This window comes from Tetranychus urticae, chromosome 2 (assembly GCF_039701765.1).
Source record: "Tetranychus urticae isolate SD_2017Ah chromosome 2, NJAU_TeUrti_SD_1.0, whole genome shotgun sequence".
Lineage (NCBI taxonomy): Eukaryota > Metazoa > Arthropoda > Arachnida > Trombidiformes > Tetranychidae > Tetranychus > Tetranychus urticae.
This window is the reverse complement of record NC_142959.1, coordinates 18,011,809-18,033,524: the sequence shown is the minus strand read 5'-3', so window position 1 is coordinate 18,033,524 and position 21,716 is coordinate 18,011,809. Positions and strand designations below refer to the sequence as shown.

The window sequence follows — 21,716 nt, the reverse complement described above, 5'->3', positions numbered from 1 at the left end:
AAATGGTTTGTAAGTCTGAATGCCATTTTAATGGTTTCTAATTTGATAACAGCAATCTTGCTCTGCTAACCATGAATCTTTTTTTTCTTCATTTCAAGAAATTAATTTACTTATTTTGCATGACAAAATCAAATGATGATGGTGATGAGGATGATAATGACTGTTATTGAGTCTGATTTGAAAGATTGATGAGTTTAAGGTGAAATGGGAAACCAGGTTTTAGACATTTATTTCAATAGTTATTGATTTGTTTGTTTTAAAATACATTTGACTTGGTAGTTATTTTCAAGTGTTTGCAACTACTTGTGATCAATAAACACTGTAGTTTGATGAAAAATTATTTCAATTTAACAGTTGCGCTTGGTTTCCCTGAATATCTGTAAAAACAAAACCAAAAATTGAGAAGTTACAGTTTTGTTCTCATGCTATTCATGTTTTTTATTTGTCGTTTCTGTGCCTCAACTTTTCATTGAGTTTGCATGTTGAACCAGCAGAGATGTAAAGATATGTGAAGACCATGAAATACTGGAAACAATGCAACAATCCTAATCAAGTTATGATAATGATATCAAATATAATTGAGACATTCCTTGGCATTTTTGGCAGTAAATTGATGACAATAATGTAAAGTTGATTTTTAGATGCAATTTTGAGTGATTGGTCGAGGAAGAATAATAATAAGAAGATGGTGATGATGTGGATGGTAATGTTGATGATTATGAAGAGAATGAACAGTTTCAATTCTATTTCTTATTACTTTGTATTTTTTTTGAGAAAAGTGTAATTTATCAAGAGGGAAAACAGGTAAAATAGATTTACCAAGAGACATGTAGACACATTAGATGATGGGTAGAGGTGAGAAGGTGATGATGGCAATGATACTACACATAACGGTGGTGATTGTGATGAAGATGATGATAATTATAATGATAGTGTTGCATAAAGATGGTGCAAGATACTGTCAAAATAAGACAGATGAAATGATAAGGCCAAGCCAAGATGGAGCAAATTGTAAGTCCAAGTTTCAGGTTTGAATAACAGTTACCTCCATCTAAAGGTATATTTAATACTTTTCTTTCATTACATCTGGTTGATGCAGCTGACATTGATAATGATATTGGCGATGATGTTAGTCCTGATAATGATCCTGAGGATGATCCTGGACGATGATGATGATGAAGTTTTAGATGTTAGATTTAAATTTAGGGAAGTTTAGCAACTTTCATGGCAAATGAACATTGAACTGCACAGACGTTGTCCTCCAAGATTTGATTGTGTTCATAAGACGCCAGCAAATTGAAACAATTTTTCACCTTCATTGAATGACATATTGGCTGGAAGAAAAATATACAAAAAAGACAAAGAAAACGATTAGTTAAATGATGGATTAATATCAGGTTTTAATGAATAGTTGAATACTAATGGAAATAAGTTGATTAAAAATTGTACTTTCAGGTCAATTAGGGTGATCATAGAGGCGAAACAAAATTAAATGGTGAAGAAGCTAAAAGGTTATTTATTTAGGATCACAATGAAAGTCAAGCATGTTTCTTGGTTCGGTAAAGTGAATCAAGATGATAATAATAAGTGTGTTAGTATATTATTAATCAAGAGATATTATTATTTCACCTTGCGATTTAAGTATGGTTAACAGGGAATGCTTGGCCTCTCTTGCTGCAAAATATACCTTAACTATTTAAGGTACCTTAAAAGACTTCTCAAGACATTGCAATCACTTTTTTTTGGGTACATTTTTTGTCTTTTTGAGAGACACTTTTTCTTGATAATAAAAGCAACCTTTTTCCCTTCTTCCAGAGCTTTCTTCCCTTTGATCATCTCATCTTTTCACATTATTTCAAGTCCTACATTTTGATAATTTCAGAGATTTTTTTCAGTTCAGCATCAATTGTTGCCATTGTTTGTGAGATTCATTTGGCCTCAATTTTGTCTCATCACTTTCCCATCTCAGGGAATTTTTCAATTTCTTTCATCAGTAATATCAACTGTCTATGAAATTGAGGCAAAATGGGCAACTAAAGACATAAAATGACCAAAAAAACTATTGATCAATCTGTATTATTATTTGACAATCAAGGTCTTTCCAGAGACTCACCAAGATAGAGTCAAAATTGGTGAATCTAAAGAAATCTAAAGTTTAGGTCAATATATTTGCATACTAATGAAGAAACCAGAATAAACATTATTTTGCTCTAGTTAACAATGAGTGATAAATATGTAACACTCAAGTGAATCTTCGCAAGCAAAGGATTGATTCATCAAACCTGACGACAATATGAGATGAAATTTTACCCTAAAAAAGGTAATGTTCAACTGATTAAAAGTCCACTAAGCATGGTTACTTTTTAAGGTCATCTTGTGATGAGACGCAAAATATTACTAATTTTAACTGTAATGTAACAACTATTATTATCATGGTGTTTAACCCAATAGTCGGTAAGTTATACCTTTGGCTTGAGAGGTTTACATTTTTATAATCTTGCATTCAACTTGATCCATACACATCTTATTGTGTCAGCTTCATCATCTGGTAATCATGATTATAAATTTTCACTCTCAATTGAAATAGAAAAAAGAAACCTGAAAATAACTCAATAACAGTATCACTCACAGTAGGGAAACAGATTGAGTACAAAAATCTTGCCTTGCCTTACTTTTTTGGTGCTAAAAAGACGTTTATTAATTGATTTACCTTGGACAGAGTTGAAAGTCAATTGCGATATTACAAATTTAAAATTTGCCAACAATAATTTTGGCCTCAGTTTACAATCAATTTACAGGTCAATCAATCTCAGCCTTGACATGATGCAAAATGGATTCATTTTTGTCAATAATCAGTTAATTGTGACAAGCAATACTCGTTGAATGGTTTAAATATAAATTGTTAATTTATGAGGCAGCTTTTAATGCTTATAGTTTTTGGCTGTTTCATTACGCAAATTGCGTAGGAAATGGGTTTAACTTGGTCAAAGATGACCATTGATATGAGACTCGCCAAAACAAGATGAAAATTAATGGCTCCATGATAGACAAAAAGCATTAATAAAAGCAAATTAAGTTGGTAAGCTAACAAAATAAGGATTAAACTATTGTATTGGTAATCAGTAAATTAACCTTAAATGTTGCATTTAAAGTTTACGAGCTAATATTTTGGACAATAATTGTGGTCAAAAAAGACTCAATGTAACACCTACAACAGTACATTCAACTTTGAGATAATTTACTCAACTACAGAACTTTAAATTTGTATGTTTTTTTATTATGTTTGTGTTTAGAAGGTAAAATGATGGTAAAAATACTAATTTAAGGTACATTTTTACCCACTCTTATCATGAATTTTAATACAAGATAAACTGAATTTGACTCAACTGAGCCACTGACAATTGATCTGTAAAACTCAACAAATCAGGTTGATAATGAAAGTAGTCAGGAGTGTAACCAGCAGTAAACTATTGACTTTTAGTTGTTACCCGAATCATTGTGAATACAATCAACTCATTTGATTGACAATTTAAGGTAAATATATAAATATATGGAATCAAGATGAACTGTTGTTAAATAATGAGAATGAAAAAAAAGGTTGAAAATCAAAGTAAAATGAAAATCTATTAATAAAACAAGGTGAACATTTTGATAACGTCTTTTACCATCTTTACTCATTTCTGAAACTAACCAAGATTGGTACAATTTTTATCATTTATTATAATAATCATAATCTGTTATATGGTCATTATTGTGATTGTTACAGTACAGTTGTTGCTACCTTTATTTGTTGTCATGATTGACATGTTGTCAGAGATGAACATTCAATGATCAATACGTTTGAAGGGTTGATAATAATTGAAAGTGGTAAAGTTAATCAAAGATCAATCTAATGTTACATCTTTTACACGATCACCATTATTGAACATCTATTATATGAAGAAGAAGAAACATTTTTTTCAGCTTCTTTCAACCTTTCACTTTGAATTTCTTTTGATAATCATGTTACTTGGTAAATTGAATTAGATTCAATTTTTAATTTCTCTTCTCTTTCAAGAATTAAGCTCACATTGAATAGTTTAAGTTTCAACTCTGAGGCTTTAACAGGTAAAATGGTTAGAGTTTGAAAAGCATGAAATTTTAACAATTAACTTTTTTATAAATCACAAGCATCAATGTTGTTGTAAAATGTAGAGATGATTGCTAAAGATAATCACAATAGTAATCCACATTTTTAATCTCAATCGTAACCTGAATATTGATCTGAATTGTAATCTCAACATCCTAATATGGCGGATAAAGCAATAACAATGTAATTAGCAATTAGCTTGCAATCACTAATTTTGGTGGAGTAAACATTCAATGATTATACTTTGAAAAAGATCAAATTGTTAACAAAAAGTGAAATAGTGACGCACTTTGTTGACCTATTTGGTGAAATTTCAAGTTTCCTATGAAAGATTAACAGTAAATTAACATATATCGACTTTGTTGACCTGTTTTCTGGCCCTTTTTCCTCTTCTCCTTGACTTTCATTACAACGGCAATTTTGTTTACCTCAGGCTAGAGCTATTTAAGGTCATCACAATGTTTCATCTATTTCAACTCATAGGTACTTTGACCCAAATTTAAGTAAAAGTTGCTTCTAGTTTAAATAAATGTTAACAAATTAAATAAAACTTTCATCTTCAGGTTAGTCTTATGATTTGATAATAACGTTATTGGTTCCGTGTTACTATTAATAGCATTGGTTTAACATTGGTTTAAATGAGAAGAGGATTATATAATAATAACATAGGAATCAAGGGAAGAGCCATTGGCAAGGAAAGTCACGTTAAAGGCAAATGACCTGGCAACCTTGGGTCATTGAATGCCTTGTTCATCTGGGTAAACATATCCATTGACCTAACCTCTTGACCTTCTCTATTTTCCTTACTATCATTGTTATTACAAGGCTGAACAAAATAAAAGGTAAACTTTAAATGGTCTAAACCTTTATTTTGCTCTTGTTTCTCTCATTTTCATGTTTTTTTCAAATAACAAACAGATTAAAACGTAATTATTGTTATTCGGTAGCAATATAATGTTTATTAACAACAATAAACTAAAAAAGTCATTCTCAGTGGAAATGGCCCAAAATTTGTGTCAGTTAAATTTTGAAATAAACGATTTCCATTGAGATAAATTTGTTGGTAATAAAAGCTGAGTTATTTTGAAAGGCTAAGAAGTTACCTGATAACTCTTTATATTGTAATACAATTGAACTCATATTTTAAACAAAATTATAAAAAGTAAGTATGGAAAAGGTAAACTCAAATTAATGGCCCGAGCCAAATCTACTAGCTTAAACGAACAGTCAATGAAACAGTTTATCTTTTGGTTTTCAATCCTTGTAATAAAATATTACCAAATCAGTTTACATTCAACAACTTTTACGCTGGAATCACTCTGAACAATATTAATTTTTACATTGAGTTAAGCATTCTTTACTCTTATGATTGATTCGTTTGCATTTTTGTTTCGTTCGCCTTAATGGGTAGATTTTGAATAACTAGAAGTTTAATTTCGATTGGTATTCACAAAACTATTCGATTGATACTTACACCCTCATTGGTACAAATACACATTGTACAAGGTGATGGCCTCATGGATCGGCCTGTTTTAACCAATTTACCAGCCATTAAACATGAATCTCCTGTATCACGCCATTTAGATGCATCAATAGATGGTAAAGATGAACATGAAACTCTCGGATTCCTGGATAGAAATGAAGAGAAAAATAATTATTTATAACATTTATGATTCGATTAACCAAGTTTAGTCTTTGTTATTTGGAACAGTATTTACAAAAACGAATCTGGAAGATCCATGACGTGACGTTGGATAACATCGATTGAATCTGAATTATCACAGATTACTTTGGCTAAGCTTATTTTACGGATTTCAGTGAGTTGAGCTTCAGTAAAACGTATAAAAGGATTACTGGTTTCATGCCAGAATCGATCACATTGTTTCAGTCTTCTGAATTGAATACCCAAAATACAGCCGAAGGTTGGTCCAACAGATCCACCATGTAATGGAGATTCCGAGATTCCACCAGTAAATAAGTCAATATCATCGACATGCCTGAGGAATAAAAGAAAGAAGTTGTCATTAATCGATTAAATTTAAATTGAGGTTGTATCAACTAACTCATAAATTTTCTTCAGTCTAGCAATCAAGTTGGGCGATATTTCACCAGACAAATCTTCAAATGTCTTTGCTCGAGTCAGGTTACACTTTACTCTGTATTCGTTATACGGTTGAAGACCATGATCACGGGCTCTTTGAATATTCAAGGAAATGAGATCCATTCCTGAAAAGGGAACTTTTTTATTTTCGAACAAATGATTCGTGACTTCTTCTGTAATTGAATTGTCAAGAGTTTCAACACTATTTGTTATGATTCCTCGAAGAATGGCATCAATAGCTCCAGCTGAAATTACGAGATAAATAAAAAAGATTTAGAAATGGATCAAAATTTAGTAAAAATAAAATATTCATTGATTAAGAATGAATACCTGAATAAAGCATATCTGAATTGAAGAAAGAAGATCGAAGTTTGATAGGTCCATCCACAGCTCTGAAAGTTTGACCCAATCGTGCAAAAGAAGGACGTAAAAGAGAATGACCGAAACGGAAAACTGCAGCAGCAAATTCATTGAAAACCACTGGGCGACAATCTTCATCATAATCCTCGTAATAACCTGAAGTTGCTAGAGTGAGTCCGTATCTGTTCATGTAATCAATACCCAAAACACGAGGAAGGAATTCATTGTAAGTTACTCTTTGAAGTAAAGCTCCGACAATTTTACGTCCAGTTTGATAAAGTCGTTCATCATCCCAATGAGGATTGATTTCAGCCAATTCTCCGACAATTTTGTTGTGTTGACGCAGCCAAATGGTGTGCATACAAGCAAGACTTGGTTGTTCTGATGATCGAATGTCTCCAGCTTCGAAACAAAGGCCTGATGGGGCCACACATTCGGGATGGGTTGCGGTTTGTGGAAGAAGATCCTTAAAGCCAGGAATAGGATGACGAGTTACATTCATCCGACCTCCAGTAAAACTTCTTAACATGCGAGCCTCGCAAGGATCTGATCCATAAACATTCGATCCATCGATTAATGGAGTAATTTGATTTATCTGTTCTCTAGCACCAAGACGAGTTTGACCATTAATTGAACGAACAAAATGTAAACATTGTCGTTTGCCAGTAGTTGAGTTTGTAGATGGGAAATAGGGATCATTTTTCGGAATTACAATTGGCCAACATTGAGGATGAACTGTTTTCCGAGAATCACAAGATTTACAGTTTAATATTGTATTACCTGGTCCCATGTACATTGGAGTAAAGGTTAAATCATGATCGAGGAATTGACCAAATTGCATTGTTACTAGTGCATAGCGAGCATGAGGTGAACTGATATCATAGTGCATTGAAGTAGACACTAAACGACCAGAGGGAAGCGTTTTACCAGTAACACTTTTTTTACGTGGCAAAGAAATACCATCTTCATAGCGAGGTGGAAGGAAGCGATCAAATGCTTTCAATGAATTACCCGCAGTTGGGTTTTTCAGATTATTACACCAGCCTGTATAAGTTCGGAAAGCGCTGGTATGATCACAAGGCATTGGTTCTTCAAAACAATCATCAGATCTGAGAGCAGCAATTTGAGCATAAGTTTCTCCAAGTTCACCGAGATCAATTTCAGGCAACATTGTCATGATATTTTCCAAAGCTAATTTTATAGATCGACCAGTTTCTCGATCTTTGTTTCTCTCAAGAAGTGATCTTACTAGATTGTTGGATATTATTTCTAAAACAAGTGATGAATTTCCCATTTCGAGAGCTTGTCTTTTAGGGCGATTGAAACCTAAATGTTCAGCTTGAGGACTACCACGGGATGCTGCTTTGGAAATTGATGATCGTTCTAGTTCTCGTATTGTAGTAATTTGTTTTGCTGCTTTATCAAGAGTATCTTTCATTAAAGATCGAGGAATACGGTCGGGCATGGATTCAGTTTTCCAAGGTTCAAGAGACATTGTAGGGATATTTGAACAATATTGGAATGCATTGAGATAAGCATCCGACAGAACCATAGTGGAAGGTTGCACAAAAGCCATATTATCACCGTTTGCACAGATTAATCTTGCCAAACTGGCCTTTCGGATTTCCTTCAGTTGAGCTTTAGTAAATCCTGAAGGTGGCAAATCATTTTCATACCAGTATCGATCACCTCGTCGAAGAGCATTGAACTGTCTAGCAAGTAAACAAGTAAAAGTTGGTCCAACAACTGCTCCAGGAAGAGGAGACTCGGCTAATCCTCCGGTGAAGAGATCAATATCATTAACATGTCTGTGAACAAAAAGAAGTTAAATTAATGAATAAATCAGTTCATAAAAGTTGCTCCATTTTTACTTACTTATAAACGGTTGATAACTTCTGAACCACTGAAACATTCAAGAAGGTTGTCAAATCATCCCAACTACGTACTTCTGGCTCGATTGCACATTGTCGACGGACTTCGGTGTAACTAGGAATACCATGGTCACGTCCTTGTTGGATAATGATCGCAACTAAATCTAGACCTTCTTTTGGATCTTGACCGATGTTATTAGTTAATTCACGAGACACAAATACATCAGGTTGGTATGCATTTTGAGAAATCAGTCCCATCAAGTATTCGTCAAATTTAGCTACATCATAAAGATCTGATGGATTGAAGTATGTATCTGACATTTTACGAGTTCCAAGCATTGTTAATTTGGAAGAGTATCGTTCCATACGCGATGGTAACATTGAAAAAAGGAAAGGTAAAACTGCAGTAGCTACAGCATTATCCATGCCAGGATTCAAGTCCATATTATAACCAGAATAGAAGCCATCAATTAATGGAGCTAAATCATATTGAGTAACAGCCTCTGATCCAAGAAGAGCAGGGATAAGTTCAGAATAAACTATGTGTTGAAGTTGAGCACTAACAATTGATCTGGTTTCCTGGAATAATTTTTCATCGCTAAAATGAGGATTAAGCAATGCCAATTGACGAGCAATTCTATTGTGTTCTCGTAACCACAAAGTGTGCATTAAAGTTAATCCGACATTTTCATTAACTCGAATATCTCCAGCATAGAAGCATCCTTTACCAGCAACATGGTTCATTGTTCCACGACAATCTTGAACACCATCCATAGCTGGTAAAAGTTCACGTTTAACACCTCCTTTACCTTCAATGAATTGAGATTTAAGTAAGCCATTTTTAAAACTTCGAATGAGACGAGATTCTTCTTCCGAAGAACCATAAATAGCAGAGCCGTCCAAAAAAGATGTGACCTGAAACAATAATTCATTGGAAAAATTATTTGTAAGCAGAAAGTCAAGAATACATATTAAATATTTCAGAGTTGAAGTATAAATTGTCGAAGTTTTCACAGGGCAAAACAAAAGAAGAATAAATTAGAAGCAATAGTTGAAAATAAATTAACAAATAGTTTGAACAATATTATTCCGACTATTAATTATTAATTACAATAAGAGATAAACGTTAATTGCTGTAACTATTCTAACAATTCTAATTGTAATTGTCTGATTTGTTTAAAGCTACCAATATCTACCAAAAGGTGGCACCACAAATCACACTCGGCGCAGAAATTTGATTTAACTATTAATGACTGATTTTGTCAACTTAAATTGAGAATTGATTTGATTCCAGAAACGACTAGAGGCGTGAAATGGATTGAAAACATTTAAAATCAGACTAATATCTACTTAAGGGTTAGAATTTTTTTGCTCCATAAATCATGATTACAGACAGCTATGAAAAGTTGTAAGAGATAAAATTTTTACCTGGTTAACTTGTTCTCTGGGTCCAAGTGAGCAACCAAGACGAATACCAGGACAAGATCGGACGTAATCAATACAAGTTTGTTTCATTTCAATGAAGAGTGGATCATTTTTTTGCACTTTTATCGGTAAACATTCTGGATGGATAAGATCATTTGATTTTAAACCACAACATTTAATACGATGACCACGGTAACCAACCATTTGAGCTGTATGATGTAAATCATGGAAAACAAATTCACTGAAAAAGACCAGAAGAGTTGTTATGTGAGGATGTTCAACTTCTGATCCTTGGTGTACTCTAAGTGAAACATCTCGAGCTGATGGAAGTGCATCTCCGGTGATGGACGCTCTCGGTAATGATATAGAATCAGCATATTGAGCAGGAACATAACGAACATATGTTGTCACTGAGTTTCCCCAATATGGATGTTTAACATTATTACAGTGTCCTGAGAACGATCGATATTTACCAGGATGACATGGTAAAAGAACAGCTTTTCGTGGACATTCAGCATCAAGACGAGTCCCTCTTAAATCAGTTGAAGCTAAACTGGTACTTAAATCACTTCCCGATAGTTTAAGGCTGCATAAAATAAAAACAAGAATAAAAATTGAGAATTAAAAATTGAAAAAATGATATTGATGCATCAAAAACTAATCAACATAATGTAATTATTGTAAATATATGTAATAACAAAAGTAACGTGTAAATTTATATTTAACTGTGATTAAGTACTGTAATTAAATGCATGTTAACGGCACTCAATCACGATTAAAGCTCTATCAATTTACAAGATCAAAAAGACAAAGAGTTGAGTTGAAAAGCAATCCATTTCTTGATGGTAAAGTGTTTCTAGTCCAGAAACAATTTAAAAATGGCTGATGATTACAATGGACAAAGCTAAATTACCTATTAGCAATTATCTTTGAGGTTTCTTCAGCAATTAACGCTGGACGAGAAAAATTTTTGGCAACAATTTTGGTTCGTGAAGCTGCAGCAAGGAACCAACCTTGAGATCCTGGAACTTGAATCGCTCCTAAATGAAAGAAATTAAATGAAATAATTAGAAGGGCAAACCATACAAAACTGAATCACAGATCAACCAGTTTTACTTTACATTGACATCTTTTGGTTCAATATTACTTTTACTTTGATCAATGACCAGTAAAGTAAATTGTTAATTATTTTTGACGAAAGTTAACCCATTAAATCAATCGGATACTTAATGTTATGCAATTCACATGAAATGTCGGAAAACTGAATAATCTTTTCCCATTTTTCAAAGCTTGTCAGTACTCTTACAACTGCTTCATTCATCTTCAAATGTGAATGGTTTCAACTTATCAATGTTCATCTTTGATTGTTCACAAATTACTGGTTAACAAACAATGAGAATCGGAAAGTTATAACCAATTGTTTAGGTAAATTAATGAATGTAATAAGTAAAATATAAACCTACTAAACACAATACAATTGATTATCGATTGAATACTTAAAAGGTTGATATAATAACCAAATGAATAATTCTCACAGCAATCAAAAGATTTAAATGCTAATCCAATCTAATTGAAGTCAACTACTGCTTTTGCTTCAAAATTATTTGTGTGAAAAAAGGTAAAATGGTTAACATGTAATTAACAAATGTACATTGAGATTAATTAGGAAAAGGATAAGCAAAAGGTTTTAATACTTGTAACAATGAAGTAATCAAATTTGATTGCGATTAACAAGTAAGACTAACATACATATAAATTGTACGATCGTTGAATATGATTAGTTGAAAATGAGAATTACAATTCACATGATAAAGATAATAAGAAGGAAAATTTAGACCCAAAATTTGAATCGTGATTAAGATGAGTTAATATGATATGTTGGTGATTATTATGATGATCATCAAGAGGAAGATTCAAGTCTGAATAAGATGTAAAATATTGTTCACAGTGCGGTTGATAATGACTTGATTGGAATCACAAATCAACTAATAATGGTTATAATCATAAAACTCATAACTATAGTTATTGATGATCATCTGGAAAGGTTAAACCAAATCAAATTGCGATCAGATAAATGGTCAAACGAGTTGACAAAATGAGTTAGTGTTGGGAGAAATGTTGGCAACAATTTACTAAACACAAGAAATGTTTACTCTTCGATATCAAATCAACACTTAATTGACCAACTCTTTTCGACGATTTTCCCTCTGACAATATAAGTCAACATTTTATAATCATCTCAACCTCAACCTTATTTGATCTAATCAATGTTGACAATTTGTTTATTGTTGACAATAATAAACAAACACATTTCAATTGAACCATTGATTATACAAGTTTTATCAGTAAATCAAATGTATTCAATGTAACCCTGGAAGTTGACCTACAGAAAATTTTGGAGGTATTTGATAAGACCCACACTGAGTGGTTTACCAGTTGAAATACATTGAAGCTTAATCATAATCGGCAAGGTTAACAACTTGATTTACTGTGAAACTTGGGAGTTGTGATGATTAAAATATATCAACATTGACGCAAAATCGTCTTCAAGGTAGTCAAGTCTATCAATGTTAAAACGATATCATGAAAGGCTCTAATAGCTTTTAAAGTTGCGATTGAGACAATAAGTGATGATCATCAAGAATAATCAGCCAATTTGAAATTTGAGATTCACTTTGGTGTCCATTTCCAGATTGAAAAGCTATTTACTTCAACCTGTTTCCAAAGAGAAATTAATTTATTAATCAATTGCTAATACACAAACGTTTAGAATATTATTGAAATTAGAAAATAAATAAAAGCTTAATTGGTAGATTTGCATTTTAAACCAACAGTAATAGTCAATAATTACCGGTTTAATAAACCAGAATTGCACTTAGATTGATGGTGTAAATGCAAGAAGGAAATTAGTATTATCGGTAAATAATGAACTAACAAGTTGTTTCACAAAGCTAATGGGTAATCATAATATTTGAGACAATCAACGGTTCAAGAATGAATTCATGATGGAACTGGTCAATAAAGATTTAGTGATTTACTGTAAACAAAGGAGAGAATTAAGATGTAGAATGGCTGATTAATCATTTCAACAATTCAATACAACCTGGACGATGAACTAAAAGATTAACTGTTTTGATGAGTTTTTCAGAAAAATTTTCAACTCAAATGACAATCAAGGTAACGTTTAACTGACAATTGTTAGCGTTTGTTTAAAACTATAAAACAAAAAATATGGGCAACAATTTAAATCCAACTACTTTCCTTTCATCGTCTTTTTAGATCATTTAACTGGCTATTTTTAATTGCTTTTAATCATAATTTTACTTGAAAATTGAAACTTAAATTTAACCTTCTTTTAACAATATAATTTTGTCTAATTAATTTACAGTATCAAACAAAAAACAAGTAAAGTCGCTTATTCACAATTTGAATTGCGTCTTTCCTTGTTTATTGTTAATTATAATGTAATTCATCGCATTATTATTAGTGTGTAATGTTAAAATCTTTTCCTGCCATTTTTACCTTTTCTCTGCTTGTATTCGTGATCAATGAGCTGATTAACAATAAGAGAAAACAAATTTCATTAATTTTTCACGAATCCAAATTAAAAGTCGGGATTGATGAGATCAAGCCGCACTTGTCTATTAATAAAATGTTGGTTTATCAATTTAAATCAGCTTTTGTTCAATTCCGTTGATTATTTGCTTTTTTAGTGTTTACTAATTTATACAATCCATCTTGAAACGCCATTTCATAATAGCTAACGAATTATCCACTCGTTTTGTTTACTCAACTTAACTCTACTCGATCCTTTCTGTATACACATGTACTGATCTAAATCGGTTGCGATTTGAAAATCTCGACATCATGCAAACATTGAGTTACCAAGCTTTGAAATAATGTTGGTACTGCCTGTGGTAATGATGATGGATTGATTGTGGCGTTAACTTCCGAATGTAATGTCAATCTGGTTGAATCTGAGTGGACAGAAATTAATTCCCTTTGGATGTTATTTCAGCCATTTGGACACTCACCACTTGAAAGAATACTTGGTTCAAGCTCTTCAATCCGTCTTCTTACAGTATTTTCAGCTTGATTTATAATATCATTTAATCCTAATGCTGGCGAGGGAATTTCCTTTAGCACTGTGTTACGTCTTAAATCACCGCCAATAATTGAGGCTGACAATGATGTACCATCCAGAGGTGGTGAGGAAGCAGAGTAACCCTTAAAAAGCAAATAATAACCATAGTTAATTCATGATTGACTGATGAATAGTTGAAATGAAAACAAAAAGCCAAACCCAGCAACGATAAAAATATACAGTAGTAATGTTGTCATTGAAGCGTCATGATCATGGTTAATTTTTTAATCCACTTCATCAATTTAAGTCAATATGCAAGTAAATTGGCATGTACAAAGTGATGATTGATTAACCATGATAAACCAAGAAACGATTAAATATGGTGTTTTATGAAAAATTTTCATGGGAAATGTTGAATTTCGTACTCTGCTGCAACTCTGTAATAAACCAAAGACTAAGCACCATCATTAAATCATTAATTTATCACGATATAAAATAAAAGCTCAACCCTTGATTTAATAAGACTTGGGTGCATTTTAAATCCACAGGAATGAGCAATGATGATGTAAGCATCGGTTTGGCTTTTTGTTTTGCTAAGGATTAAAGACGACGTAATGCTAAAAGGATAACAAAATAACCAGAATCAAAATAAAACGTGTTCTTACCTTTGAAATGTCAATTAAAGCTGATAAAGCTGCTCCATTAAAATTCCGCCCTTTATGCCTTTGACTTTGAACGGGTAAATTATTAATTAATAGCAATAAAATTAAAAAGATACATGATGATGATTTAACCGCTAGATTGGCAATCTGGTGTAATTTGCTGTGAAAATAGATGATAAAATGGAGGGAAAATAAAGGTGTGAAAAATTAGTTAAAATAGTCTCATGAATTTGCTAAAATCACAGTTTTATTTTTGTTATATTTTGGTTAATTAATATTGTGTTTCTTCAAATGAATCTTTAATTAATTCAACTTTGATATAATTCTAATTAATATTTTCTTTGGTGATTTGATTATAAAGTGTCAGTTTTAGTTGAAATGGACACCGGAATAAGTGTATCAACCAGACTAAAGGAAAAATTGAGAGAACTCTCAAGGTCAACCTCAGGTCAGTAAAGGTTCTTCATATTAGAGGTTTTTGTTAAACTGGAACTAAGTAAAAGGGTCTTCTCTCTTTTGGTATATTGTTTAACTCTTCAAAAAAATTTTATTAATAAAAGATAATCTCACTTAAGAAGAAAATTCTGAAAAGAATCATTCAATAAAAGCATAAAGCTTCATATGACTAAAAAAACTGGACAACACCCGTAAGAAAATAGAAATTAATCTAAGAAATTAAGAAGAAAGAAATTATCTACTGAGAAAAGATGACAACAGAGTTTATAAATTTATCTGTGGATGGAATGAAACATGTAATAACTGAATGTGAGTTGGTGAGTGAGATGAGAAAAGATTATCTTTCAGAGGATGGTATACTTCAGGTGTCAAAGGAAGAAAAAGACTGGAATATTGCACAATGGATGGAAAACCATGGAAAATATTCATGGAATGGATGAAACTGGTATCTGGAAGAATTGAACAAGAGGACAAAACTCAAGGAATCAAACCAATCTGGATGAATAAAGCAATCAAAATTCTGGAATCAATTGTAAACCTTAGAGATAATATTATGAGATATCATATGTAACTGAATAATCTTTTGAAACCATAACACAAAATTAATACTGTAAAAAATTAATCCCAAAAAGCTAAATGTGACTAAACCAGGGGGCAGTACAGATTATCAATCTGTAAAACTGTTCAGTCAATCTATGGCTTGCTTGTATTTACTTTATACATTCAAATAAATAATAATTAACCAACAAGGATAAATTAACTAACAGTCTGGTTATTGTGATTCTCACATTTAATTGTTAATCTCTCATCATGTATTTACAAATCTTTCATCAAGCTCATTATACATCAGCTGATTATCTAATGCTCATCATATTTGTGTTTTCACTCTTTTTTTTGTTCGGTTCCTTCCTCATCTAACTCATCATCTATCACCAGCTTTTCCTTATAATTTTTGACCTCAATATAACCTGACATGACTTTGGTACCTATCATAACAATAAAAAGGTTGATGAATGTTGAGTTAACAATTATCCTCTGATTGTTTTGGTCAAACAAGCTACAAAAGCTCAAAAAATGGATAAAAAAGGTTTGTAATTTTCCTTTTTTTTCAACCTCAACTCTAATTATTATTAATATTTTGTGCAAAGTTGAATTGAATTTGGTAAACGGTAAGATCATTTTGCGGGTCTATTTTGTATCCAAAATAAACAATTCATGTTTGATTTTTTTTTATTTTTGATCAAAATTGTGTTTGCAATATTTTGAAACATTTTATCAATAACTATTGTCAATGATGAAAGGAAAAATGATATAAAAATAATCACCAAAAATGTGTTTATATTTAGAGATAAATGTTGAAAATGAATATCAAAATGAAAAAAAAGTAGCAACAACTTAATACTATTGAAAGGTTACAAAAGCAATTGCAACAGTGGCATCATTGGCATTCATTTTTCACCATTTAATACCGAACTTCTGTTTGAACTGTTGCCGATGCGATCAATTGATCAAATCAAATTGATTCAATTGTGTGTATTGATGAGTTTGTTTGGCTGGTAAAACTGTTGAAAACAGTGTTAATGATGGTAGACTGGTGATGATGATGAGATTGATAAAAATACATTGAAAAGAACCCAAAAACCAGAAAAATTTTAATCGTTCCAAGAGTTTCATTGATTAAGTTAGGTTAATGGTTGCTATTAAAACTCCGTTTATAACCAATTTCAACACACGATTGCAACAAATTTCATTGATTTCTCATGTTATACCAATGTCTATTGAATACAAGCTTTCCAGTTCAATTCAGGCAAAGTCTATCAAGTACAAGCGCGTTGCTTGATTCAATTGTTTTATCAAATGTAAAGTTCAATTTAATTTTCACTTTTTCATCTTTTTCAGGTCAGCATCAATTTACCTGTGTTATACTTTTCAAGTGAAGACGATTGTAACAATATTGATGGTGATGTTGCTCAATTACTGATATTGGATGTTACCGGAGTCAGCAAACTTATCTAACAATCTGGAGACATTGATTGAGTTCAACAAATGAGCAAATCTATTAGAGGAAGATGAAGAGACTTGGCCTGACCTCGTTCAACATACGAAATTGATATTAACTTGGAATCAAATTTAATCATTTAATCACACAAAACATCATTTCACAATGAAACATTACAATCTGCCGCTAATAATTCACCTCTTCGGAACAAAGTTAAACAACAGCTTATAATGTATAATGAGATGGAACCAGCGAGTGTTTTGATAGACACTTTCAATTTCAATCGTTTACATTAAATCATAAAATTGTAATCATCCTAATCAAATTATCAAACATAAAAAATCAAACAAAACATCATAATTGATTCAACTGACAATCTGATTAGAATGAATAAATAATTGTTAAATAATTGGTAAATAGCAATGTAAAAGTAGCAAGTTTACTGTTTAACTTGTTGCTTCCAGAAATGAACAGTTTATTGTAAGTGTTTACTCACACAAGGTTGACAATAATTTACCAATTATTAGTGATTAATTGTCTTGTTATATAATTATTTAGAGTTGTTGATATGTCGCTTAACTGCAATATAACATTCATCTTCCTGTCGGAAGGTAATCTCGAGAATCCTCAAGATATTTGGTCAGTTTTACAACTCTAAATGATTACAATATAACAATATAACATTCCCGATGACCATTTGTTTTATATCTTCAACCAGTAACACCAGTTGAACAAAAAAGTGCAAAAAGATTGCCCATTTAGATTTAATTTAACCATCTACAATTAACTATTCAGCTCCATTACAAGCGTTGTTTTGTGTGTATTAAACACGCTCTGTACGTGTAGTTAATATTAATCTAATATCATTTCATTTACATCAACAATTTTAATCAGCCTTCTTTTTGTTCAACTGGTAAAGTCAATTTCAATTACAACAACATCATCAACAGTAACAATTAAGGCCTAACTCACGATTAGGCTTTTACAATGTTCACAATTAATTGACCTGGTTTCCTTTGTCAACCTTTACCAGTTGACCATTTGTCTTTTCACTTTCCATTATATCCATGATACCATTCAACCATCCAAGCCCTAATTTTTCAATTTTAATACATATTTTGTCTATTCAATGATTGACCATTTCCGAGTCAATTGTCATCAAGCGTGAAAATATTCAGCAAATTAAGTTAAATAATCAACTAACAATTGATAATTGTAAGCTCTTCATTAGATTGTGAAAAAAGGTGAAACAAAATTTCGGGTGTAACCAGAAACTTGATTATTGTAAAAATTTGAACTCATCTGAAAGTCTCGAAACCAAATCATTGATTAGCTTAAATTTTTCAACTGACATATCAAACTACTTCTTTAACCTGTTAATCTCCTGTTAAATAGTCTGATATTTGTCTGAGATTAATGGAAACCTGATTACATGATGAGTTCAATTTATCCCAAAGTAAATTCATAATCAAACTGGTCAACCTTGAAAGTGAATCAATGTTACTTTAGATTGACCAGAAATTAAGATTAAACATTGAGCCTCATAGAAGGTAAATTTAGCTAATGAAAAGGTTCTAATCAAACATTTGTATCATTTTCAGACCAGCTTGGGAATCAATTATTGTTGAACAATTGAACAAATCACTCAAAATGATCAACTTTTAAGCTTTATCATTCACCAAGTTATCATCTCTATTTTCATCGCCCTGGTTTCCCATATACCATTGAGCTGTACATTGATAAATTGGTAAACAATTAATTTTGATCATTTCTCAATCTTTGACAGTTGAAATTTTCTCACTGTAAACATATTGTCATGATTTGCACCATAATTGTGATCAAAATGATCTGATTTTAGACTTGATATTTGAAGTAAACCCAAAAGATGATGAACCATCAATTTTCATTGTTGACCAAAGAAACGCTTTTCATTATTATTATTAAAAAAAAGGTGAACAGCTATTATTACAGTTTCTTTGCCTTCTTTAACAATCTTATTCTAATAATGGGAAAGTTAATTGTGGTCAAACACAATCACCGATTCACCTTAATTGTACGCTTTTCCATCACCAATCTATCAACACAATTACAACAAAATAGCAAGCCCCGAAAAAAAGGTGAAAAGTTAATATCTTAATCTGAACCTTTCTTTTTAACACATCAATCTCATTCTGGTTAAAACATGATTTGAAAGCTTAATCCAAGTCTTAATTAAACTCTCATTAGTTACAGATTAGCTTTTTGTTGGATTATTGAAAGAGTAACAAAATATTGAAAGTCTTGAAAAGATTGAATCCCAATCCGTTTCACAGTCAACTGAATATCATTTGTTGGTAAACAAGGTTTCATTATTAATTAACTGTAAACGATTCTTTGTCAATAATAAACAAGGACAATAGAGTTTACAAAATGATGACAATTAAAGATGTAAAAGGCTGTAATAAAAATCAATGTCAACAATTGTTTACAATTAAATACAATTTTCACGTTGAAAAAGCAACTTTTATTTTCTTGTCATCCAAAAATCAATGTTAACAGGCAACACATCATCATAACAACAACATTAAAACACACACAAAATCAACAATCTTTTCCAACTAATCAACTCTTCTTCAACAATTGTTTATTCTTACCTAAATGGTTGGTGATTTTGTTGATAAAATATCATTGTTATTAGTAATGATCAACAATCAGTTCAACATTAAAATGCTTTATAACCATGAAAGTATAAACCTTAAACTGTAAAACAGCGTTAAGATGAAAATTTTGTTTCACTAAAAAACATGTAAACTCATCTCACAATTAGCTAACCAAAGCGAGATCATCTAATAGTGATAATTAGGAGAATCGGGAAAAACTCAATTAACACTGAATTAACATTGACAAAGGCAACATTGGATCAACATTGGAAACACTAAACGTTCATTTGCGTAATTATTCCCATTCCTTAAGTGAATTATCATAATAATTTTCATGGCAACACTCACGCAGCAATCTGATTTGGGAAATTGTTGTTCATTAAAAAATCTTATATTTTTGTTTTAAGGTCACAACCAAATTTAGTTAAACACTCATTTGACAATAGCAATTAACCGGCTTTTAATTACAAGCTCAAGAGATCAATTGGATTGTTGATTAAATTGATTGTAAAATTGATTATTAAAGAAGAGAGAAAACAAAATTAATGAAATTATTTCAATTTGTTGAGAGTGACAATTTCAAGAATAGGTTGAACCAGATTCAGGTTAAGACATTGAATGATTTGGGTTTGTTTGAGGAAATACAAATCTGAATAAGTAAAGCTGTCCAAACTGAGCAATTTATTCATGATTGATTCAAATTAATGGTAAATTAGTAAGCATCTCTTGACCACAATTAGCGGAAGATAATTGTTGAAAGGTCAAACCATTCATTACCCAAACAGTTAACTGTCAACCCTTAATTCAATGTCAATGGTTTTCCAATGCACAGCTTGTCTATCCAAATATCAATTGTAAATAAACTTGTAAACAATCACAACAGTTTCTGTTAATTACTTGAAGCTCTTATTTACTCACTTTAAGGTTAATCAAACAATATTGTTAACAATTGGCTGATTAAATCGAGAATCGTAAAAAAAGATTTGCTTTCGATAAAAAAAAGACGAACTTGAAACCAGAACCAGAAATGGTTAAAAGGTGAAATTAAACTTACCCTTGAAAACATTGATTGCGAGATGATGATTTAAAAATGTAATCCATATTTGTTGATTAATGACTTGAAAAGGATGAAATGAAAGTTGAATTAAGCGGAAAAAACGAGATAAAATTCAGTAAAATTCAGTGAAAAATCGCATTGGAACAATTTTCGAAAGTTGAATTTTCCATTTTCACTTTGATTAAAACGTTGACCAAAAGTTGATTAAACTTAACAATAAAGATGAAACATTATGTTGAAAAATTTAAACATGAAAAGTGGAAACGAAAAGCCGATAAACAGACGAATAACGTTCAGGTAAAGAATGAAGTGTTTGGAAGAAGAAAAATTTCGACTCTCATTTTTCTCTCTCTCTTATCATCATTATCTTCTCTTTCTCTTCTCTCATCTTCGTTATTGCACTTCGAGCGAAATCACTTTTTCTTTCTAGGGTCGGAATGATGATCATGATGAAGATGATAAGAGATTAAAGGTTGGCTTGTGGGAGGGCTTTCGATGGGAAGATCAGGATATTCCTGTTTTCAGTTCATATCTACCTTCACAATTCATGGACATGAAAATCATCTTCATTCATTGACTCACCTTGCTTCTTTAGGTTAGTAAGGCCAAAATGATGTTTATCGTTTTGTTTAAACCAAAAAGACAACAACATTTCACTTTCTTCTTCTTCTTCTTCTTCTGAGCTTCTTCCTTTTCTTGCGCTTCTTCTTCTTATCCTCATTGTCCTTTCTTTTCGTACTTTCTTCTCTTTCTACAGTCACCCTAATCATCTTCATCATCATCCTCATCATGTTAATCATTTTCTCAATCTTCACCTTATTCTTCCTCTTGTTTCTCTTCTTCGTCTCGAATAACAACTTTCCTTTCTGTCCTTGACGGACTTTTGCTGTAGCTTTCATTTTCATTTCAACTGTTACCTTAGGCAAAGTTACA

At 31.5% G+C, this 21,716-nt stretch overlaps 1 protein-coding gene and 1 long non-coding RNA gene across 2 annotated transcripts; one reads left to right on the top strand and one right to left on the bottom strand.

Annotated features, from left to right (window-relative positions):
* Positions 1-193: 193 nt before the first annotated feature.
* LOC107366769 (uncharacterized) lies at positions 194-21,393 on the bottom strand. The gene is made up of 11 exons (XM_015934403.3): positions 20,781-21,393; positions 14,636-14,792; positions 13,921-14,113; positions 10,800-10,926; positions 9,890-10,472; positions 8,466-9,376; positions 6,561-8,398; positions 6,193-6,475; positions 5,848-6,126; positions 5,604-5,757; positions 194-1,334 (listed from the first exon to the last, which is right to left on the bottom strand). The coding sequence occupies exons 1-11, from the start codon at positions 20,825-20,827 to the stop codon at positions 1,203-1,205; spliced, it is 4,704 nt and encodes a 1,567-aa protein (XP_015789889.1). The 5' UTR covers positions 20,828-21,393; the 3' UTR covers positions 194-1,202.
* Positions 15,816-19,056, top strand: LOC107366770 (uncharacterized). The gene is made up of 2 exons (XR_001569750.3): positions 15,816-16,175; positions 16,988-19,056. It is a non-coding gene; the product is annotated as an uncharacterized LOC107366770 (long non-coding RNA).
* Positions 21,394-21,716: the final 323 nt, after the last annotated feature.

Coding starts and splice junctions, on each gene's coding strand:
- LOC107366769 (XM_015934403.3), bottom strand. CDS start 20,827: ATGGATTACATTTTTAAATCATCATCTCGCAATCAATGTTTTCAAGG. Junction 9,377..9,889: donor CCAGAGAACAAGTTAACCAG/GTAAAAATTTTA, acceptor TTATTGTTTCAG/GTCACATCTTTTTTGGACGG. Junction 1,335..5,603: donor GTATTTGTACCAATGAGGGT/GTAAGTATCAAT, acceptor TTTTTCTTCCAG/CCAATATGTCATTCAATGAA.